Source organism: Stegostoma tigrinum, chromosome 12 (assembly GCF_030684315.1).
Source record: "Stegostoma tigrinum isolate sSteTig4 chromosome 12, sSteTig4.hap1, whole genome shotgun sequence".
NCBI lineage: Eukaryota > Metazoa > Chordata > Chondrichthyes > Orectolobiformes > Stegostomatidae > Stegostoma > Stegostoma tigrinum.
Window position 1 is genome coordinate 71879310 of NC_081365.1, and position 24854 is coordinate 71904163.

A 24854-nucleotide genomic window follows, 5' to 3' on the forward strand; every position below is an offset into this window, starting at 1 on the left:
TATCACTAGAATGGATGGTGTTATCATTATCATATTTCTGTTTCCTAGATTACAACACTGATGGCATTGTATTAGTGGTTCATTACTTGTATATGCTTCAAACTGTCCTAAGGATGCGAATGGCCCAATAATAATGTGTTTATTTCAGTTTTAGCTTCCATAATATTTATAGGTAGTGTTATAATCAGTTATTAGCAATGTTATTTAAGTCTAATGACGAAGTCTGAAATGTAATACTTACTGAAATAGCCATGTTCCTGGAAAGATGCTTTGGAAACATTGGATTCCTAGCATAAATACAATACTGGTCAATAGCTTACATGAAAAGCTTATTTAGTCTTTTATCAAGAATGATTTAGCCTCTTCACACTTTCATGCATATCAGTAACAATGCAGGCAAATGGGGGATCAATTCCCATCAAAATAAGTTATATATATCTCTAGGCAAGCTCAAATAAAAGTATCAAGTATAATGATGATTTAAAGTTTCAGAAAAGCATTTCAGCTGGGCTGCACCAAGTTTTTTTTGTGTCCTCTTTTCATTATAAATTTGCCTAGGACATTGGGACCACATTCCCACACAATGTAGAGAATCCTGACACCCTCAAGTGCCACTCCACATACAAGACACTGGGTAGCCTGAGTATTGACAGGCAATTTGACTGCAGGGATAATCAACAAGCTCAGTAATGTTGATATTACACACATTCCAGTGAATTTGTTAGTCTGAATGGCTCAGCTACTCAAAAATCTTCATTTCATATGGAATCTGGTAAATATTTTACACTGTTTTCTCAATTCTCGATTTTTAAATCATTTTCCTGTTTCTTATAAAAATATACATAGTTATGCTTGAGATTTTTCACTGAAACAAATAAGAGAGAAATTAAATAAACATTCACAGCAGTGTAGGAGTACAGATCAGACCTAATTCAGTTCAGTAACAACAGTAAATTAACTAACTTTATCCGAGAGAGTCGGTTCTGATATGACATGACAGTTTTGTTCTCGTACAGTCTCACGTTATAAGAAAATCACACAACAGTCATGCATTTAAAATAATGGGGCTGGAATCATGTTATAGCCAATACAGGTAAGGAAAGTTTGCATTCTACAAATAGTGGTCTAAATTCTTCAATTGTATTAAAGCCAATTCGTGTTTAAGAAACACCCGTTACATCAGAACTGACTGTAGACTGTAACACTAGCTGCACATTTATATAGTACCTGTATGGTTCCATCAACATCCGATAAATGAGGAGGAGATTTCTGGCATTTTCTGGATCGTCCACCTTAGCAGAAAGGAAAGCAAAATGAATGAACAACAATTTATATTCATCTGCTTAGTTAGATTTTTTTAAACTTGTTTGATTCCTCATGTCACAAATTCATAGATGAGTTTCCAAAAGAAATGAATGACAGAAAATACTTTTCTTCAAAAAAATTCACAATTTCAGCTGTATAGATACACTGTTTCCAACCTTTTAAATTTCTATCTCGCACATTTTTCCTTTTCCAGTAAGCTTAAAAACTGGAAAAAGATTAGTCACCAGCTTGCAGCATGTTCTCCCTTAACCTTGAGTGTGGTTGAGTATAGTATTAACAAGGCAGCACACACAGCAATGAATTCTAACCTGGAGTACATAGTGCAGTATAAAGACCATAGCCAAGGACTACTTGTACTGCCTCACTATAATGTTAAGAGACAGTCTAGCACCTTGTTTTACCTCTGAGCTAACTACAGCTATAACACAAAGCATTATCACATTATAACTTAAGGAAGGCAGTCAAATGCTTGTTCACAATGTACAGAATATTAAAGCTACTGTTCAGATGCTAATAGAAAGGCAGGATACTGGGCTCTTTGGAAATTAACCTTGTTTGTGGACAATTTTAGGACAGAAATTATGCATCATTTAAAGTCAGTGTATAAAAAATCAATTTCCTAACTTTTTTTAATGTTAACAATTCAACAATGAATAAACAAAAGGACAGAAGACAATTTTTTTTACCATCTTTCACTTTGTTCCTGATTTTCTGTTTGAAGGTTTCTGCTGTATAATTAGGCCTCTCACTTTCCTCACTACTGCTGCTACAGCAGCCGTCGGAGGGTGATTCATGGGCTTTCTTGTTTCTTCCATCTTCTTCATGGCTTCTATGGCTTTTGCAATGCAACCTATATGGAAGAAATTAGTTTGCTGCTAGGGTGAGATGAACACCACAATATTGATATGAACAGAAATAAAACAGCAACATCTCAACATTTTAAATGAAATTGTATGGTAATAAGAGACATTATAAAATAAAGTAAGCAGCTGGAGAAAAAAAGGGGCACAGTTTCTAAAAGAGATAATGGGAACTGCAGATGCTGGAGATTCCAAGATAATAAAATGTGAGGCTGGATGAACACAGCAGGCCAAGCAGCATCTCAGGAGCACAAAAGCTGACGTTTCGGGCCTAGACCCTTCATCAGAGAGGGGGATGGGGGGAGGGAACTGGAATAAATAGGGAGAGAGGGGGAGGCGGACCGAAGATGGACAGTAAAGAAGATAGGTGGAGAGAGTGTAGGTAGGGAGGTAGGGAGGGGATAGGTCAGTCCAGGGAAGACGGACAGGTCAAGGAGGTGGGATGAGGTTAGTAGGTAGCTGGGGGTGCGGCTTGGGGTGGGAGGAAGGGATAGGTGAGAGGAAGAACCGGTTAAGGAGGCAGAGACAGGTTGGACTGGTTTTGGGATGCAGTGGGTGGGGGGGAAGAGCTGGGCTGGTTGTGTGGTGCAGTGGGGGGAGGGGATGAACTGGGCTGGTTTAGGGATGCAGTAGGGGAAGGGGAGATTTTGAAACTGGTGAAGTCCACATTGATACCATATGGCTGCAGGGTTCCCAGGCGGAATATGAGTTGTTGTTCCTGCAACCTTCGGGTGGCATCATTGTGGCAGTGCAGGAGGCCCATGATGGACATGTCATCAAGAGAATGGGAGGGGGAGTGGAAATGGTTTGCGACTGGGAGGTGCAGTTGTTTGTTGCGAACTGAGCGGAGGTGTTCTGCAAAGCGGTCCCCAAGCCTCCGCTTGGTTTCCCCAATGTAGAGGAAGCCGCACCGGGTACAGTGGATGCAGTATACCACATTGGCAGATGTGCAGGTGAACCTCTGCTTGATGTGTGCTTGGACTTCCAAAAGGCACATTAGAGGTTGCTACATAAGATAAAAGCACATAAGCGTTGGGCATAACATGTTTGCATGGATAAACAATTGGCTAGCAAACAGATAAAACAGAGAAGGGATAAATGGGATGACTTCTCAGGTGACTGTTCACCCTGCACCATCAGAGTGCTCCATAGCCTTGTAGCATGGCTCTCTTGTATTTGCTTGAAACTAAATATATTCAGACAAATAGACCTACCTTCCACAGGGATATGGAACATGTCCAGTCATGGAACTTGTCTTTAAATTCAAAAGAAGTGTTTTTCAAACAATAATTCTCCGTGTCAACACTTCAACTGATCAGTTAATTTACTGACCAATCAGCACCTTTTATCATACATTTAAATTGTTCCCAATGGAGTTTGGCAATATGCCTGGCCTGATGAGTGCAAGCTGAAAAGCTTTAACAGCATGTTTCTATCTTCAGCAATACTAAAGTTCTATACCACACATGTACGCAGAGAATAACATCTCAAAGTAACTGAAAACTGGCTGCCCAGAATTCTAAAGTGAAATGTCCTCCTTTTAAAACACAAAACATTATTATAATGAGTGCGGATGCAGCACTAGGGTTTCTAATAGACTGATTTTCCCTCATTACCCCCCCCAATATGATCAAATGAAGAAATTTAAATAACTATTATTACTAAAAAAATTACTTCTATAGCACCTTTCATGTCCTCAGGTCATGGACTCAACATGGAGTTCAACAATTTCAAATCAAAACAGCTCGGCGAGCCAACCAATCTCAACACAATATTTTAAGCAGGATAGGATGGAAGATGCAGGGCTGATGATGCAAGATGAAAGCGCTGCTAATATAAAAAGCAACAAACAGTGTGTCTAGAGGATGTATAATTGGGAAAGTAAAGTCACTACCAACCAAAACTAATAAAAGCACAAAAAGAAAATATATGGAGGCAGATAATAAGAGCCTGCTTCGTGGACTGCCATGCTTCCGGAGTCAAGCACGAGAATTCCTGGAAGCATGGCAGTCCACGAAGCAGGCTATTAATAAACACATTGAACTCGACTCCATATACATTCCACTACGGAGGAAACCTGGAATGAGGCAATCCATCGCAACGGACCTCAGAGTTTAAAAACCTGGCGGGAAAACTCACCGACACTTCATCAGAGGCTGCACTGTGGACGTTACCCAGCGCGGTAACGAAACGTCTGCGGAACAACAAAACAGCTCGGCGAGCCAACCAATCTTAACGCCCACAACACGAGCTACAGATCTACTCCAAAACTTTAAAACGTTGCATCTCTGAGAATTTTCAGTTCTGATGAATGGCTGCTGACATAGAAATATAATCACTGTTTCTCCCTATATGGATGGTACCAGACCTGCTGAGTATTTTATGCTTTTACGTTACGGCAAATCTGCGTCCATGCAAAGAAGTTTAACAAACTAAAGAACATACTACTTCAAACATTGTGGCTCTCATCTCAGCACGCCAGTGCTGCCAGTTTAGATTATTTGCACAATACTCTGGCTCGATTTAAATGTTAGATCGACAGATCATTAACTTTCACACCTGTCAGTTCCTTTGTCAATATTTTTAACGAGCATTACGCTGTCAGAACTTGTGCAATTTCGTTGATAAGTTGTCATGAAGCCCTTAAGTTCACAGTTTATGCCAGCTTCTGTCCGATTGCAAATAGAGCATCTCTGTGAAAAGAAAACATTTCAACTTGTGAATGAAGTATCTATTTTTACTTGAAAAGGATTTTGAACATTTTAGAGAAAAAAAGCAGCAGCAATCAATTAGTCAGATATGAAAGATGTCAAAACATAATTTTAAAAATAAACTAGCAAAATACAAACTAAGAAGCAAATTGAATGAAAAATTTTAGTATTACTTATCAATATTCATTTCAAACAGACAGGTAAAATTGTTCTTATCCTTCTGCAGGTGAGGTTTAAGCCGTCCGACTGGTGACTCTTACCTGAGCATATGTCTTTTGGCTACAGGTATGTTGTTCCTTTTGTGGTTCTGGCTTATTTTCTTCAGCCCATGTAGAGTCTTGAATACCTTCAGCATTTGCACCAGAACTGTCTGAACAAGTACACCATAGTTTAAGATAGCTAGGCACTCAATTTTAGAATATATTTTCCTCACTCCAATTTATTTCACTTTATCAATCTGCAGTTTGAATCCAAGGGTCTAGTTTTAGATAAAATCCTGAAACTACTACATCTGCTCCACGTATTTTGCAAAAACTAGTAACCTTATCCAAGCATGTAATATTGCAAATTTTTAGGTTTTTAATGATTTCATACATCAAGGCTGAAATAAGATTCCTACCACATTACTAAATCTGCCCAACATGCTTAATGTTAGTGAGCTTCTGTTAAATTTGATATTCAATCCATTTATATTTTTATTGCAAATATTTGGATTATCCTTCAAGCAAGTTAGTACATATTTCATATTGATTGATTGATTGCCACGTACATCGAAGTACAGTGAAAAGATTTGCTCACGAGCAGTACAGGCAGATCATAGTAAGCAGGGATGTATGGATCAAAAAGACTTAGACAGAGGCATACAGGTTGCATTGCACAGGGCGTGCGACAGCTGAGATCAATGTTAGCAAGATCAGCAATGTTGGAGGCTAGAGAGTCCATTCATCAGTATAATAATGGCCAGGAAGAAGCTATTCCTGAACCTGCTTGTGTGAGTTCAGACTTCCATATCTTCTGCCTGACAGACGAGGTTGTAGCAGTGTGATGGATCTTTGATGATGTTGGCAGTATTTCCGTAGCTGTGAGCAGTGTATATGGAGTCCATGGATGGAAGGTTGGCTTCCATGATGGTCTAGGTTGTGTACTATCTTCTAGTTTCTTATGGTCCTGGGAAGATCACTTGCCATACCAGGCCATTATGCACCCAGACAGTATGCTTTCAAAGGTGCATCTGTAGAAATTGCCGGGGGTCCTTATGGACATGCCAAATTTCCTGAGCCACCTGAGGAAGAGGAATTGTTGTGCTTTTTTGACTGTCATATCTATGTGGGAAGTCCAGGACAGATTGTCGGTTATTGTCACTCTGAGGAACTCGAGGCTCTTCACCCTCTTTATTTCCATTGATGTAGATGGAGGCATGTTCTCCTTTCTTTCTGAAGTCAATGATCAATTCTTTAGTTTTGCCGACATTGAGACAGTTGTTTTCATTGTACCACGTCACCAAGTGGTGTCTCTGTCTCCTTTCTGTATTTTGACTCAATTGTTTTTATGCATCCCACTATTGTGGTTTCATCAGTGAACTTGCAGATGGCATTCGTTCAGAATTTGCCAACAGTCATGGGTTTACGGGGAATACAGTAAGGGGTTGAGGATGGATCCTTGGGGGGCTCCAGTGTTGAGTGTTATTGTGGAGGAGGTGCAGTTACCTATCTTCACTGATTGCGATCTGTGGGTCAAAAAACTGAGGATCCAGTTGCAGAGGACAAAGCCCAGGCCAAGGTCACGCAGTTTTGAGATAAGTCTGGAGGGTTTTTTTGAAATAAAACAGTTGAAAATGGGATAACTGCAATTGAATAGTCTTGAGATCGAGTCCAATTAAAGTTTGGGTCATGTTACTTAAAAAGTTAACAGCTAAGAAGGCAGAATTAGAAACAGTAGGTGGACATGCTGAACGAGAGACTTGCAATAATGACAGTCCAGAAAGACTATTGTTCAGTGTGTTAAGGCTAAAATAGTTGAAAGCATTCAGTGAACTTTGAATAAAACCCACTTACTTCATCAGATCAAGGGGAAAAAGTTGTAAGTGAATGATATTAATCCAATACAGCTTGGGGACAGCTCAGAGCAGGATATACCATCATGGAGATGTGTGGAGTATAGGCATGTTCTCTAGTTTCAATGTATCTGTGCATTTGCTGTAAGAGTCTGAAGCTGTAACGGTAGACTTCAGGCGGTTAGCACTCAGGCAAAGTCCTAAGACGGTGTTTAAAAACGCTGTGGAAAACAGTTCAGGTTAAAAAGAAACCCTAGAAGCCATTGATAGCTCAGCACAGTTGAGAATTGTGTAGAGGAAGCCCATAATCAGAATTTGCTCGATGCAGCCAAGAAAGCCTGCAGTTATAGAAATTTAATAGCACTTCAGGTGAAGCTAACTGTTTGACAGAAACTGGTATTGTTAAGGGAATCAGAATCTTGGGAACAACCTCAGGAGTCCTGGGGATCCTCATATTGGTAGAAAAGATTGAATGGCCAGGATATAAGCAAAGATTCAAGCAGTGTATGTCAGAGATACTTTCATGCAATCTAAAGCAAGATTTTCAAAGGTGAAAATTGGAGTTCCTTAAAGGAAGCAATTTTAATGATATTTGATGGCCCACAGTTTCAAACAACAGGTAGAATTTTTCACAACTACAACCACCATTTATATTGCAGTCTGTAAGGTGTTTGATAATTTTAAACAATGCTTTATGTAACTAAATAACAACACAAGTTAGAAAAATAATATAAACCACAACAGTTGTATGATTGAAAAAGATATGGAGAAGTAAATTATTTCAATAAAGACTGATCTAGCTTATATATCCTACTAAAATGTATTTGGCAGCCAATTTTACATTTGATGATATTTTCCCCTGAAACTCAGACTCCAGATTTTCTGTTCCAATGATAGAGTATCAGAGCTACTTAACAGAAAAGTACTAATTATCAGCAATATCTGTTAGTTCTTAGCGGAACAAAATCACAAAGTAATTCCAGTACCATAATCTATTGTACAATTCTGATATATCTTCAGCAACCATGTCAAATAAGGTCCAGGAATAGACTGCATGTTGACTAAATAAAAGTTCCATCAATAGCTGTTCCAAAACCCCACAAGTTTCAAATCTCAAATCAAGACCAAGAAAGCAATGTAGAAAATAAGGGTTAAATAAAGCCGCAATTGTTGAATATCCAAAACGGAAGTTGTAAATAAAGAGCAAATTGTCAACATCCACAAATGATTTGTGGGAAACCTTCATCTCAACTCCAGTTCCCCTCATGGTAAATGGCAACTTTTCATATACCTTTTTAATACTTGCTGAACCTACATATTAACTTCATATTACCTAAATACCAAGATACTCCTTAACAGAGCTTTGAAATCTCTCTCCATTCAAACTGTATATTGCTTTCCTATTCTTTCTGCCAAAACAAACAAGTTCATATTTACCCACATTACACTCAATATACTAAACTTTTGCCCACTTACTTAATTTACTCACCAGGCTATGCAGACTATATAAATTCCAATTTATCTCACAACAGTACTTTGTGATCTTCTGCACTAGTTTTATAGCTTTCAAGTTTAAGTAACTTTTTCACATTACTTCTTTAGACTGGACAAACTCGGTTTATTCTCAGTTGAATATCTAAGGAAGGCTACGCTGGCACTAGACAGGGTCCAGAAGACGTTTGCAAGAATGATCCCATGATTGAAGGCTTGTCAATGAGGAACAGTTGAGGAATCTGAGTCTGCATTCAATGGAGTTTAGAAGGATGAGGGGAAATCTCATTGAAACTTACAGAATACTGAGAGGCCTGGAGAAAATGTTTCCACTAGTAGGAAAGTGTATGAGCTGAGGTCACAGCCTCAGAGTGAGGCTTTAGAATTGAGAGGAGTTGGAATTTCTTCAGCCACGGGACGGTTGAGCTGTGGAATTCATTGCCACCAAGGACTGTAGAACCAAGTCACTGAGTGTATTTAAGACAGAAATAGATATGTCCTAGATTGGTAAGGGGTCAAGGGTTACAGGTGATGGCAGAAGAATGGAAATAAAAAACATATCAGCCATGATCAAATGATGAAGCAGACTCAGTTGGCCAACTGGCCTAATTCTGCTCCTATGTCTTATGGAGGCTGAGGAACAACCTGATACAGTCTTAGAAAACTATGAGAGACATGGATAGAATGGACAGTTGGACTTTTTATCCCTGTGTAGAAATGTAAATTACCAGGGCACATAGGTTTAAGGTAAGAGGTGGAAAGTTTAAAGAAGATGTCAGAGGCAAGTAATTTTTTCAACACAGAGGGTGGTAAACACCTAGAAGAATTGTCAGCAGATACAATAGTAACATTTGAAGAATTGTCACAGATTCATAAATAAGTAGGAAATAGAGGGTTACAGACAGCTTAGAGGCAAAAGGTCTTCAGTTTAGAAAGGCGCCATGTGTCAGCACAATCTTGGTGGGCAGAAGGGCCTGTTCCTGTGCTGTACTGTTCTTTGTTCCTTCAGCCAATTAGCAACAAGCCTTGCCCAACCTAGGCCAATCAGAAAATAACATTATTATTGATCATGCTGTGTATTGTAGCTTGGAATTAAGAGCCTAATAATGACCATGAGTCCATTGTCGATTGGTTCACTAATGTCCTTTCGGGAAGGAAACTGCCATTCTTATCTCACCTGGCCTATATGTGACTCCAGAATCACAGCAATGTAGTTGACTCTTGACTGCCCTATGGGCAATTAGGAATGGGGTATAAATGCTGTCTAGCTAGCATCGCACTCACTTGTGACTGAATTTTCTTTTTAAAAATCAACTTTTTTTTCAGTAACCAAAGTTTGAAAGTTAAGTTATCATTCTGTCTAAGCAGAAGCAAAACATCATCATGGCTCTTAAGAAAGACCAGAGACCACGTGATGACCTGTCCCCTTAGGTGAACCAGAAAGCAAGAATTATAGCATATCTGTAAAATGACTGCCCTACTTTAACAGATACTATAACTTAAATTTCCTGAGTTACTACATGAAACTGTCTCCTGATGTCTTATTGGTTAAAGATTCAAATGAACAAATTCGTATTGAAATTTGGGTTTAAAAAGCAACTGAAACTTACAGCATAGATCAACAATTCAAACTTTTATATACAGGCATAAAAAATCTCTCAGGAACATGGCAATGAATATCTGTTATTCAGCCCATCAATTTTTGCATTGCTATTCAATTTGGTTCATAAGGTCTAATTTTTTTTGTCACAACAGTTAAGTCTTGAAAATCAATAAGGTTTTCACACATACTTGACCTACGACTGCACATGGGTCATTGCAGATATTTATAATGAGGGTTATACATTTCATTATTGTGGGTTGCAAGAATCACTCACTGATGCTTGTTATGAGCAAAGTCTGTGGGCATAGACTTACTGAATTCTTTATCGCCACGGTCATTCAGTGATAATATAGTCTTTTGGCTGCAAGAGGGACAGGAGATCAAAGGCTTGGATACAGGGTACCGCACTTCCACATCAAGCTCTGAATTTTTCCTTCAGCTAACAAAAATGTCATTGGTCCTTTATCCATGCTTGTCTCGGATACGACTTATCACACCAACAAGATGTGTTTGTTCCCATCAAATATGCTTTACATTTGATCAAAAGGAGTTGTGGGTAGATATCCTATGGGTAGCTAGTTAAGGAGGCAAGAGACTGTGTCCAGAAGGACAGTAATGCACTGTGACATTTGTATTCCTCAGAATCTTCACAGAAGTAATCGGGTCATAATTGCAATGTGAGGATGGATTTTATGAGGCAAGGGCAAAACTTTGAATTGCCTTCTCTTTTTATTGCAGTGATGTTGCACAGTCTGCTCTTTTCCAAGAGTCACACTGCTTTTTCACATTAGCTGTGACAAATAATGATAGCAGAAAGTTGAATGCAGAGCCAGCTTTTCAGTATTTCTCTATTATCTAAGACATCAAATAGGTTTGGTTGTATTATGTTTTAAGGGGAATAAATAAAGTCCTTGAGGTAGTGTGTGATCCACAATTGCAGAATTAGCTTTGCAGGGGATGCAGTCAGCAAGCCAATTGATAAACAAGGCTTTATGATCTCTTCAGGGTGAAACATCTTGTCTACTTTATCTAAATTCTGTCTTGCCACATCTTTAACCCATACAGAGGAACCTCAGGGCAATTGCCGAAATATTACAGGACAGGCAGATCCAACAAATCCAGAAGAGCTTTAATGAGATGAAGATTTGTTACCAGTAAACCATTGTTAAAACAGTGGACGCTCCCTGATTTTGAATAACTTTTCTCGAGATTGGTAAAGACAGTTAGCATGACCAAGCACAATGGCATCCAACCCAATACCCTGATGAATTATTTGGGTACAGAGCATTTGATTTTGAACCATTCTGCAATGCATCACTGATAGCCTACTTATTAGGCCATCTAATCAAAAGGCTGCTTGTTTGCAGTGAAAAAACCAAGGGTAGATGTGTTTACGTCATTTACAATGATAGCATCTGTCCGCTATTATCCCTTGAGATCAGACCTCACTTGAACCAACTTTGGTCTGGATCGGGTTTGAAGTGTCAGTGATGTGAATACTCCATATTGTCTGTATCTTTTGAGTTAACTATGGCTTCTTTAGATGCAATATACATCATGTGGTAATGTTATGGAGCACCACAATTTAAGTGATTATCAATCCTGTATCTTCCACAATACATAAGTGTACTCTGAATTAAACACTTCCACATTTTCATCACATAATAATGTGTAATCAAACTGCTTCAGATTAAATCAATTTGAAAGTACTGCCAGTATTTAAGTTGAATGCCAAATGTAAATCCGTTGGGATGTCATGCTGAGTTTGTACAGGAGATTGGTGAGGCCTCTTCTGGCATATTATGTGCAGTTCTGGTCACTCTGTTATAAGAAGGATATCATTATAAAAGATTTACCAGCATGTTGCCAAGAATGCAGAGTATGAGTTATAAAAACAGGCTGGATAGGTTGGGACATTTTTCACTGGAGTGGAGGAGGTCGTGACCTTATAGAGGTTTATTAAATCATGAGATGATTAGATAACGTCAATAACAAAGATCTTTTCCCTAAGGTGGGAGAGTTCAAAACTAGGGGGTATATTTTTGAAGCGAGAGGAGAGAGATTTATAAAAGAACACGAGGGGCAACTTTTTCACAGACAGTGGTTAGTGTGTGGAATGAACTGCCAGAGGAAATGGTGGATGCAGGTACAGTTACAATATTTAAAAGGCATTTGATAAATACATGAATAGGAAATGTTTGGAGGGATACGGACCAAACGCAGGTGGGTAGGGCTAGTTTGATTTGGAAACATGGCCGCATGGACGAGTTGGACCGAAGAATCGGTTTCCATGCTGCATGACTATGACTCTGTCTTTTACAGTAATAGCAACTATTTAACAGATGTGAATTTCACAGGTAAACAATGAGGAACTTGGATTTCCTACAATCCTGCTCATACAAAGACATAAAAAATTAGAAATGAAATACTATAGATGCTATACATCTAAAATAAAAACAAAAAATGGTGGGTACACTCATTAGGTCAGGCAGCATTTGTAGAAAGATAGAGTTCACATTTTGAGTCTGCGGCCCTTCATCGCACTTCCAAAGTATTAACTCATTCTTTCTTCACAAATGCTGCCTGACCTGAGTATTTACAATATCATTTTTGCATTTATTTAATGGAGATAGTTACATTTAAGTTGAGTCGCTAACAACTGTACTTTAGAACAATAATTGTGGAAGAGCAGTTTACCTGCAAACTTCATGGATTTCATTTTCACTGGTTATACCATTATCAGCCTTCATGCAGGAGCAGAGATGCAGCATCCGGTAGCATCTTACGGCAGTTTTAACAGAAACTCAAATGCAATGGTAATGACTGCTTTTCTAAATATAACAACAGAACGACAGAAAAATGGACAAAAATTGTTCACTTTCAACATCATAGTTACAATGTCTAACAATTACATTGAAAATTACATGTGATCCAACCAGATTTAACTGACATTTAAATATAAAAAAGTACAAGAAGTCAAACTTCTTTATTTAAAGCTAATGAGTGCCTGAGAACAAGTTGACATCACTTTGCTAAAAGGAAATCCTGTTTGACAAAGATAATAAAATGTGAGGCTGGATGAACACAGCAGGCCCAGCAGCATCTCAGGAGCACAAAAGCTGACGTTTCGGGCCTAGACCCTTCATCAGAGAGGGGGATGGGGGGAGGGAACTGGAATAAATAGGGAGAGAGGGGGAGGCGGACCGAAGATGGAGAGTAAAGAAGATAGGTGGAGAGGAGAGTATAGGTGGGGAGGTAGGGAGGGGATAGGTCAGTCCAGGGAAGACGGACAGGTCAAGGAGGTGGGATGAGGTTAGTAGGTAGCGGGGGGTGCGGCTTGGGGTGGGAGGAAGGGATGGGTGAGAGGAAGAACCGGTTAGGGAGGCAGAGACAGGTTGGACTGGTTTTGGGATGCAGTGGGTGGGGGGGAAGAGCTGGGCTGGTTGTGTGGTGCAGTGGGGGGAGGGGACGGACTGGGCTGGTTGAGGGATGCAGTAGGGGAAGGGGAGATTTTGAAACTGGTGAAGTCCACATTGATACCATATGGCTGCAGGGTTCCCAGGCGGAATATAGTGCGGCTTCCTCTACATTGGGGAAACCAAGCGGAGGCTTGGGGACCGCTTTGCAGAACACCTCCGCTCAGTTCGCAACAAACAACTGCACCTCCCAGTCGCAAACCATTTCCACTCCCCCTCCCATTCTCTTGATGACATGTCCATCATGGGCCTCCTGCACTGCCACAATGATGCCACCCGAAGGTTGCAGGAACAGCAACTCATATTCCGCCTGGGAACCCTGCAGCCATATGGTATCAATGTGGACTTCACCAGTTTCAAAATCTCCCCTTCCCCTACTGCATCCCTCAACCAGCCCAGTCCGTCCCCTCCCCCCACTGCACCACACAACCAGCCCAGCTCTTCCCCCCCACCCACTGCATCCCAAAACCAGTCCAACCTGTCTCTGCCTCCCTAACCGGTTCTTCCTCTCACCCATCCCTTCCTCCCACCCCAAGCCGCACCCCCCGCTACCTACTAACCTCATCCCACCTCCTTGACCTGTCCGTCTTCCCTGGACTGACCTATCCCCTCCCTACCTCCCCCCCTATACTCTCCTCTCCACCTATCTTCTTTACTCTCCATCTTCGGTCCGCCTCCCCCTCTCTCCCTATTTATTCCAGCTCCCTCCCCCCATCCCCCTCTCTGATGAAGGGTCTAGGCCCGAAACGTCAGCTTTTGTGCTCCTGAGATGCTGCTGGGCCTGCTGTGTTCATCCAGCCTCACATTTTATTATCTTGGAATCTCCAGCATCTGCAGTTCCCATTATCTCTGATCCTGTTTGACAAATTTGGGTTTTCAGAGAATGTAACCAGTGAGGTAGATAAAGGGAAATGAATAGATGTGGCATACGTAGGAGGTGGTGGCATAATGGTAATGTCACTGGACTAGCATTCCAGAACCCCAAGCAATTGTTCCGGGCAGATGGTGAAATTTGAACTCAATAAAATCTGGAATAAAGAGTTGGCAACATGTAGTCAGTGTGATTGTCATATATCCAAACAGATTCACTAATGTTCTTTAGGAAAGGAAATCTGCTGTCTTCATTTGATCTAGCCTACGTGCGACCCACAGCAATATTGTTCACCCTCTGGACAAATAGGAATGGGCAATAAATGCTGCCCTAACCAGTGATGCCCACATCCCATGAACAAATTTTTTAAAAGGCATTCAACAGAGTGCAACACAAAGGTTTAATTCGCAAGATAAGGGCTAGTGATGCCATGGGAATAGGCATTTTGAATTGCCGGGCGGTGAATAGGGGAGTACCACAAGGGTCAGAGCTCGGGCTCGGCAATTTATCACATATATATTTATGATTTATCTGAAGGGGCAGAGAATAATCTATTTTAGTGTTCTCACCATGCAAAGCCAGGTAAAAAGGCAAAGTGTGGGAATGTGAGAGGGGGAACTCAAGAGGCTAAAAAATAAAGATAGATTAAAGGGATGGGCAAGATGGCACTGATTACATGGTAGGGCCATGTGCATTTATTAATTTTGATTGCAAGAAGAGAAAAACAGAACCTTTTTTTTAAATGTGTGAAAATTTGATGCTCAAAGACACTTAGGTGTGCTTGTATAAGAAGTGCAGAAAGTTAGCATGTAGGTACAGCAATAATTAGGAAGTTAAATTACATTTTTGGCATTATTGCAAGAGACCTGAACTTAAAAATAAGGTTCATTTTATTAACAGCCAAGTAAACAGCATTCAAGACATAGCAGTGGGGTGGAGAAAGAACAGAGAGAAAAGGAGAAAAGAGGATGGCTCTACCAGACGTGCGAACAGGCCTGAAGTTTCTGGATAAGGTGGTTGCTGAGAGACTGTTTCCACTACTTGGAAAATCTAAAACACAAGGGCACAGTCTCAGGATAAGAGGTCAATCAGTTGGAACTGAGGCAAGGAATTACCTCACTTAAAAGTTTATGAATCTTTGGAATTCCCTGCCTCAGGATCTTAGGGATGCTGCATCACTGAATACTAAGGAAGACAGATTTTTTACGGACACAAGGAAAAAGTGAAGTGGGAGAGAAGTTGAAGCATAAGATTAGGCATGACCCTAATGAATGGCAAAGCAGGTTAAATGAGCTGCATGGACTACTGCTATTTTTTGCATTCATATCAAATTATGTGTTTACCCATTAAGACTAATTCAAACATTAAATTTCACTGACATGTTTCCCCAAACATTCCATAAGAATTCTAATGTTGACATAGATGGTGGAGGTTTTTAGTTATATTCATAAAACAGCATAAATTTCAGACTACACCTTGAGCTGTTAAGAACCTATGCTCGGTGGAACATGACTTTGTTGAGGTTTCAAACAATGACAAAGAAACTTCATTCTTTCTCGATTCAGTGCGTGACTCTAGCTGTTGTCTGGCAGTGTTATGATGATGTTCAGTGGAAAAGAACAAAGAAAGAACAAAGAAAATTCCAGCACAGGAACAGGCCCTTCGGCCCTCAAAGCCTGTGCCAATCCAGATCCTCTATCTAAACCTGTCGCCTATTTTCCAAGGATCTGTATCCCTCTGCTCCCTGCCCACTCATATATCTGTCTAGATACATCTTAAATGATGTTATTGTGCCCACCCTACCAACGTTGCTGGCATCGTGTTCCAGGCACCCACCACCTCTGCGTAAAGAACTTTCCACACTAATCTCCCTTAAACTTTTCCCCTCTCACCTTGAAATCGTGACCCCCTAGTAATTGAGCCCTCCACTCTGGGGAAAAAGCTTTTTGCTATCCACCCTGTCTAAGGAAAAGTAATTTAATTCTGGGTAAAAAAACAACCTAGTGGAATGCTGGGCAAGATCCTAGAGCCATTACAGAGACATAGTTACATGGACATCAAAACTGGGAACTCAATATTCAAGGGTACAGTATTTCAAAATGACTTTAAAAGGACCGACAGGTAGGAAAAAGTGGTGAGGTAGCATCATTGGCATGGGATGGACTAAGTGTGATAGCAAGAAGTAAGCTTGGATTGTAAGGTGTAAAATCCATATGGGTGGAGCTAAGAAATAAACAGGGAATGAAATCATCAATTGAAGTACACTATGGGCCCTCTCACAGTAACTTTTTTTTATTTATTCACTGGCTAGGCAGCATTTATTTTCCATCCCTAATTGCCCAGAGAGCAGTTAAGAGTTAACCACATAGCTGAGAGTCTGGAATCATAAACAGGCTAGACCAGGCTTGAATGGCAGTTTCCTTCCCTAAAGGACATTAATGATCCAGATGGTTTTTTCCGACAATCCACAATGGATTGATGGTCATCATTAGATTCTTAATTCCAGATATTTATTGAATTCAAATTCCACTACCTGCCATGGCAGGATTTGAACCTAGGTCCACAGAACATTATCTGGGTCCCTGGATTAACAGTCCAGCGATAATACCACTAGGCCATTGCCTCCCCTCACGGGACTATATTGTGGGACAGAGAATAAATCAGGAGACAATAAGGATATGTAACAAAGGTGGCACATTACTCATGGGTGACTTTAACCTTCGTGCAGACTGGGAAAGCTGAAGATATGCTCATATCTTAAGCAGGATCCCCTTTTGGATCATGCCCTGATGTATAATTGAACCTTCTACCAGCACCATTTCAGACAATGCTTCCAGATTGTCCCTGAAATGTTTGTTTTTTAACTCAAATCTGTGTCCAATGGACATGACGTCCCACCAGTGAGAATATTTAATATTTATTTACTCTCGCAAGATCCTTTATTATTTGGAACACCTGTGTTAAATCTCCATCTCTTCTGCAAGTTCTAAAAATATTTACAAATGGACTATAAATATTAATACTTCCATTTCACATTAAAAAGTTCCAGCGCTTGTGTTACTTCTATCGTGTTCCTGTCCGAAACCAAACTACGACTGCACACAAGGTAAAACAAAAGATTCTAGATTTTTGAATACTAGCATAAGGAAAAGTAAATTTCTCACTTTTGTAACTGTCTGCAATTACCTCTTAATATAGGGCTCTGAACTGCCACTGAAGTTTGCATTCTTGGAACTTGTAGATTCCTTAGACACAGAGGAAAACTGGTTGAAAATAAATTGTAAACTTTAGTTTAACAATCCATATGACTCACATTTTCAGTAAGTAATTCTTTTGTTACAATCCCTATGGAGGCCATTAATGTTTGAAGAGATAGTCAAAATCCCCATTAATTACCAAAAAGAAGAAGCTACAAGATTCCATAGATTAGGCCCATTGTTTGACTACAGAAGAATCAGGGAAAGCTATAACCGCTAATTAAACATTACCTTAGATCATCATTTACTTCAGAAACTGCAATAAATCACAATCTCACATACTCTGAAATTAGATTGTCAAATTCTAATGAACCTCCCAGTTTCACCATGACATCTTCAACTTAATATTAGATTTTGAAAGTTAACCACTTTCTTGGAACTCATTCTAAACTTATTCACAGCTTCTCTGCAAGATCTGGGACTTTTGAGTGCAATTTCTGCACAGTGATTTCGTCAGAAAGTAATAAGTACCCCTGATTTTTAATAGCTCTACTGTGCAGACACACATCTGTTCCACAGTTTTGAGAAATTATTTTCCTCTGCCTTCTGAACTGAGGACTTATGCTTATCAATTTAGGTGATTACAGTTCCAATCCCAAAGACCCTCTGACTTCTCCAAGGTGAACTACTTGCCGCTGATTGAAAAACTCAGATAACATCAAAGGGTTGTTCTTTGCAACTATCTCTATGGCAATGTAGCATACTTGGAATGTTCTGACTGGAAGAATTTTACATTAATTAACTCAGTTTCTACACCAAACATTTGATTCAGAGACCTACATGAATAATGTAAATTTCTAATGAAGTCAAGACTAATCTCCTTTGGCTTGCTGTCTGCAGTTTCCCAGATTAGTGAAGACAACTGTTATTTTCATAACTTTTGTCCTAATTCTTGGCTTGTCAAGTACACATGGAAGGACCTCTTGTATGCAAACACTGTTGGTAGTCTGGCACCATTAACCTCCAGAGGTTCAGTTAGCTTTCATTTAATTATTCACAACTAACAGTTATACTTCTAAATTATTAATATAAACCTGGAAATTAGGCAATTATTACAAGCCATAGTCCATAAAAAAAACACAAATCCAGATTTAAAATACAATTACCTACCCTCATCCAAAGAAATACAAATTTGGAAGAAGAGACTGAAATGTTTTAAAATTGCATTAGTCCAATGCACTTATAAACGTTGTAGGCAAACAAATTAGTTTACCAACAGTGTCTTTATCGTACAGTAGCTAAGCTTTCCAAGGTACCTCATACAAATGTACAAAATAGGAGCAGAATTAGGCCATTTGGACCCTCTAGTCTGCTCCATCATTCCATTACATCAGATCTGATCGGTTTGTGCTTTGAACTACACATTTCCATTTACGTCCAATAACCAACAAAAATGCATCTTTCTGAAGCACAGTTCCAAGGTTGTACAATCCTCTAAAAAAAATTCTTATCTCTGTGAGGGGCAACTCATAATCTTAAAAAACAGATTGCCACAGTCTGGACTGACCCATAAGAGGAAACATCCTTCGCACATCTACCTTGTCAAGATCATTCAGGATCTTATACACTTCAACCAAGTCACCTTTCACTTTTCCAAACTCCAGTGGAAACAAACCCAGCTTATCTAACATATCCTCATGCTGAGACCTGTCGAAAGGACAGACTGACAGGCAGAGGGGGTGGGGTGGCCCTGTAGGTACTTTGGATCTGTCTTCACCAGGGAGACACAAGCAATCTCCCAGATGTTATAGTGGCTGAAGGACCTGGGGTAATGGATGAACTGAAGGGAATTTATATTAGGCAGGAAATGGTGTTGGATAGATTGTTAGGTCTGAAGGCTGATAAGTCCCCAGGACCTGATGGTCTGCATCCCAGGGTACTTAAGGAGGTGGCTCTACAAATCGTGGACACATTGGTAATTATTTTCCAACGTTCTATAGATTCAGGATCAGTTCCTGCGGATTGGAGGGTGGCTCATGTTGTCCCACTTTTCAAGAAAGGAGGGAAAGAGAAAACAGGGAATTATAGACCTGTTAGCCTGACGTCAGTGGTGGGAAAGATACTGGAGTCAATTATAAAAGATGAAATTACGAATCATTTGGATAGCAGTAACAGGATAGGTCAGAGTCAGCATGGATTTACGAAGGGGAAATCGTGCTTAACTAATCTTCTGGAATTTTTTGAGGATGAAGATGGACAAGGGAGAGACAGTGGATGGACTTTCAGAAAGTCCCACATAGGACATTAGTGAGCAAAATTAGGGCACATGGTACTGGGGGCAAAATACTGACCTGGATTGAAAATTGGCTGGCTGACAGGAAGCAAAGAGTAGTGATAAACGGGTCCCTTTCGGAATGGCAGGTAGTGACCAGTGGCGTTCCACAAGGTTCAGTGCTGGGACCGCAGCTATTTACAATATACATTAATGATATAGATGAAGGCATTAAAAGTAATATTAGCAAATTTGCTAATGGCACAAAGCTGAGTGGCAGGGTGAAATGTGAGGAGGATGTTATGAGAATACAGGGTGACTTGGTCAGGCTAGGTGGAGTGGACGGATGCATGGCAGATGCAGTTTAATGTGGGGAAATGTGTGGTTATCCACTTTGGTGGCAAGAACAGCAAGGCAGATGGCTATCTAAATGGAGTCAAGTTAAGAAAAGGGAAAGTTCAACAAGATCTGGGTGTTCTTGTACATCAGTCAATGAAAGCAAGTATGCAGGTACAGCAGGCAGTGAAGAAAGTTAATGGCATGCTGGCCTTCATAACAAGAGGAATTGTGTATAGGAGCAAAGAGGAGCTTCTGCAGCTATACAGGGCCCTGGTGAGACCGCACCTGGAGTATTGTGTGCAGTTTTGGTCTCCAAATTTGAGGAAGGACATTCTGGCTATTGAGGGAGTGCAGTGTAGGTTCACAAGGTCAATTCCCGGAATGGCGGGACTATCATATGTTGAAAGAGTGGAGCGACTGGGCTTGTATACACTTGAGTTTAGGAGGATGAGAGGGGATCTGATTGAGGCGTATAAGATTATTAAGGGATTGGACAATCTGGAGGCAGGTAGTATGTTTCCGTTGATGGGGGAGTCCAGAACCAGAGGACACAGTTTAAATATAAGAGGTAGGCCATTTAGAACAGAGTTGAGGAGGAACTTCTTCACCCAGAGAGTGGTGGATATATGGAATGCACTGCCCCAGAAGGCAGTGGAGGCCAAGTCTCTGGATAGTTTCAAGAAAGAGATAGATAGAGCTCTTAAAGATAGTGGAATCAAGGGTTATGGGGATAAGGCAGGAACAGGATACTGATTGTGGATGATCAGCCATGGCCATAATGAATGGGGGTGCTGGCTCGAAGGGCCGAATGGCCTACTCCTGCACCTATTGTCTATTGTCTATTATTTTTACTTTTATTATTTTTGGTTTGGAGCTATGAACTAAGAGCTGAAGGTGGACTTTGTAATGTTCTCTTTAAAAAAAAGAACAATGGTAATGGTAATAACATTGAATGGTGTGGGAAGGTGGACAGATTCACTCATTGTGGTTATTGTGTTGTTATTTTGGTGACAAATGTAACTTATCCGTCTACGTTTGGATGTTATCCAGGTTTTTCCACTTGTGCGACTGGATACTTCTTAATTTCCATATTTTTAGGGAATATTTTCAGATTCAATTTTTAGCATTAACATTGAAAACAAATCATGGAGAATGCAAGAAATTATCATCAGAAAGCACAGTTCATTGAGGAAAAAAAAAAATCACTATTTATTGAATGACCTGTGAAGCTCAGACTAGATATGGACTGGAGAAAGGCACAGTTAATCTAAAAATATACAAAGTGAAAATAACCATCCTGCCTCATCCTACATCCCAGATCTTGTCCCACAGCCATGTAGGTTACAGCACTTCAGATGTATATTAATGTACACATCAAGTGTTCAGAGGATTTCCACAACTATCACTTTTAGGCATCCAGCTCCAGACTATCACCACACAGTCGGTGCAAACGTTTCCCTCAAATCTCATCTAAACATTTGGACACACACTGCAAATCTGTCTGTGGGGGTTATGCATCCCTCAATGGTTTGAAACATTTCAGCTAAGTTCCACGTCACTTAAAGAAAGCAACCCTAGTCTATTAACTGTCTTCACAGCTAAAATTCTCCAGGCCAGGTAACATCCTTGTAAATTGCCTCCATTATGCAATCATATCTTTCCTACTGTGCAGTGACCAAAATTGTACATGGTATACTAGGTGTAGCATAATTGCATTTTATATTGTTCCAGCATAGCCCCAGTTCTTTTATTCTATGTCTCAGGTAAAAAAAAAGTATGCCACATGCTTTCTTGACCACCTTACTTGCCTCTGTCCAGCCATTTTCAAACAAGTGAAACTGCACTCCAAATTCCTCTGCAGTTCTCCATTCCAAGCAACTGTGTATTCCCTTGCCCTGTTAACCTTATCCAAATGCAATTCCTTACATTTCTCCAAACTAAACTCAATTAGCCACTGCTCTATCCATCTGACTGGTTGATTAGTATCTTACAAAATCATTTGTGTCTCTTCAGCAAATTTGATGATGTGGTTTTTATCACATCTAAATCATTAACGTGCAAGTGAATAACTGAGACACTCAACACTGATGCTTTGACACCAGTGGTCATATTTTGCCTATCAGAATTCCTTCTCTACCTTGTTCCACACAGCTAATTCTGTGGAGAGAGAAACAGGGTTAATTTTCAGTTCCAATATGGCTTCCATTAGTTGTCTATAGATGAGTCATCGTTTTGGGTCCAGTGACCCTTCCTCCCCCTTGGAGGAAGGGTCACCGGACCGGAAACGTTAACTCTGTTTTCTCCTTCAGAGACGCTGCCAGATCTGCTGAGCTTTTCCAGCAACTTTGTTCTTGTTCCTGATTTACAGCATCCGCAGTTCTTTTGGTTTTTATTAAAGATGAGTCATACCAGACTTAAAACGTTCGTCTGTATCTCCCTCTCTCTTTCCATGGGTGTTACCAGACCTGAGTTTCTCCAGCATCCTCTGTATATGTTTTAAATCTAACATCACTGTTGCAAAAGCAAGTTTTGATCAGTGAGGTACACCTTGGTTTTTAATACTGACAACAGCACAAAATAAAGTTTTATATTTGTGGGTAATTGTTAATGTCTCCATGATCATCTGACATGTTTTTAAGCTAGACCCCTTGAGATATACAGTACTGAATCAGACCCTTCGTTCCAACTTATCCACAGTGACCAGATATCCAACACAGGGCAGCACTGTGCTCAGTGGTTAGCGCTACTGCCTCATAGCACCAGGGACCCAGGTTCAATTCCACTCTTGAGCGACTGTGTGGCATTTGCACATTCTCCCCGAGTCTGCACGGGTTTCCTCGGAGTGATCCAGTTTCCTTCCACAGTCCAAACACATGCAGGCTAGGTGGCTTGGCTATCCTAAATTGTCCATAGTGCTCAGGGACACGTAAGGCAGGTTATAGAGTAATGGGTCTGGGTGGGATGCTCTGCAGGTCAGTGTGGACTTATTGGGCCAAAGGGCCTGTTTCAACAATGCAGGAATTCTAAATCTATTTGCCAGCATTTGGCTAATATACCCATCCAGATGTGTTTTAAATATTGTAATTGTACCAGACTCCACAATTTTCCCCAGCAGCTCCCTCCATACATGCACCAACCTCTGCATGAAAAAGTTGCCCCTCAGGTCCCTTTTATATCGTTTCTCTCACTTTAAACCTACACCCTCTTGTTTTGGACTCCACCCACCCTCCACATACCCAATCCATGCCCCTCATGATTTCATAAACCTCGAATTTTATAACTTTTGAAAGTTGTTTTTAATATTTTGGCTTCTAACTTTGTGCCACGTGTACAATCAGATTTCCAACGTCAGCAATACCTGCTTTTCTTTGAGATGTAGGGATGGAAGCTAGGAGGCTTTCACCAAGCCCGAGTATTTCGGGGCTCGGGGGAAGAGGAGAGGTGGTTGATTAGAGAAAGATAGGGACAGCCTGCTGCCCCTGACAAGTTGTAATAGGAATTATTTGCACGTAGATCTGCGTTTGTGCTGATTTATGAAGTCGCGGTCAGGTTGAGGGGTGACAACGTTTCAGATCAATAACCTTTCAACATAAGCCTCCTGCCGGCCCCCGACTGTCCTGCCAGCTGACTCTCCAGCCTTCCCCGCCGGACTTTCACATCGAGCAGCACCGTCTGACAAATAACGGGCGGCGGCAGACAGAGCCAGAAGACTGCAACATCAGCGCGAAGAAAGGGGAGAGCGAAATGGAAATGTCAGTGCTCCGATCCTCCGCTGCCTTCCCGCCCGTTTATTAACGAAGGCGCAGGTAAAGTTACCGTCTCATCGACTCCCGGCTAAATCCAAACCACTACCACCCACCATCATCATCATCATCATCATCATCCGCTGTGCAACACTAAATCGATGCCCCACACTACCCGTCGCCCCAGCAACCCCGCTTCAGTGCAGATAGTCCGGCCGTTCAAAGGTTCCGGCCTTTTTCTGCGGGGGAATGAGCATCTGGTGTTCAGAGGGAGTGCAGTGAGGTCAAACTGGCAAAATTCACCCAGCAAAGCAACGACAAACCGACAAAAGCAAAATGATAGAGTAACCCAAAAAGCAACCGACATTAAGGATAAAGGAAATCGAATCAGCTTAACCAACCAGCAGGCTTGTAATCCCCTCGCAGATTTGGAGCAAAACCCTGGCAGGTTGATGTGAAGACACTGTCCAGAGGCAGGGCGCCCAACTGTCATCACTTTGTCTCTCAGCCATGGGGAATTTTCAACACCTTCCCGAAGAGGGGAAGAAATAATTTAAAGTAAGACCGCCAATTCCGAAAAGTTGGGCTAGTTCATCAGAATTGAAGATAATAAAGTGTGAAGCTGGATGAACACAGCAGGCCAAGCAGCGTCTCAGGACCACAAAGTCTTTCATCAGAATTGATTACGTTTTTATGTGGTATAAAATGTGCTCCTTTACACATTTAGCAGACGCTAATTGTTGCATAGCTTCCAACTGAAATGACAGATTTGAGGAACAAAAACAGAAGTTGCTGGAAAAGCTCAGCAGGTCTGGCAACATCTGTGAAGAAAAAAATCAGAGTTAATGTTTTGGGTCCAGTGCCCCTTCCACGACAAGAGGGTGACGAGACCCGAAATGTTAACTCCATGAT

General features: G+C 40.7%; 1 protein-coding gene across 11 annotated transcripts in view; it reads right to left on the reverse strand.

Annotated features, from left to right (window-relative positions):
• The window catches only part of setdb2 (SET domain bifurcated histone lysine methyltransferase 2), a 72900-nt gene extending 48818 nt beyond the window's left edge, over positions 1–24082 (reverse strand). For 4 of the 11 annotated variants that reach the window (XM_048540560.2, XM_048540557.2, XM_048540559.2 and 1 more), the window contains exons 1-8: positions 23558–24082; positions 17578–17654; positions 12742–12875; positions 5158–5263; positions 4746–4879; positions 2013–2176; positions 1228–1292; positions 242–287 (exon numbers count right to left, since the gene is read on the reverse strand). In XM_048540560.2, coding sequence (XP_048396517.1) covers positions 242–287; positions 1228–1292; positions 2013–2176; positions 4746–4879; positions 5158–5263; positions 12742–12815 — 589 coding nt within the window. In that variant the 5' untranslated portion in view covers positions 12816–12875; positions 17578–17654; positions 23558–24082. Of the gene's footprint in view, positions 1–241; positions 288–1227; positions 1293–2012; positions 2177–4325; positions 4505–4745; positions 4880–5157; positions 5268–6951; positions 7172–12741; positions 12876–17577; positions 17655–23557 lie in introns of those variants that run through there. The other 7 variants (XM_048540562.2, XM_048540555.2, XM_048540554.2 and 4 more) reach the window with 7 other exon arrangements.
• Between the last annotated feature and the right edge of the window lie 772 nt (positions 24083–24854).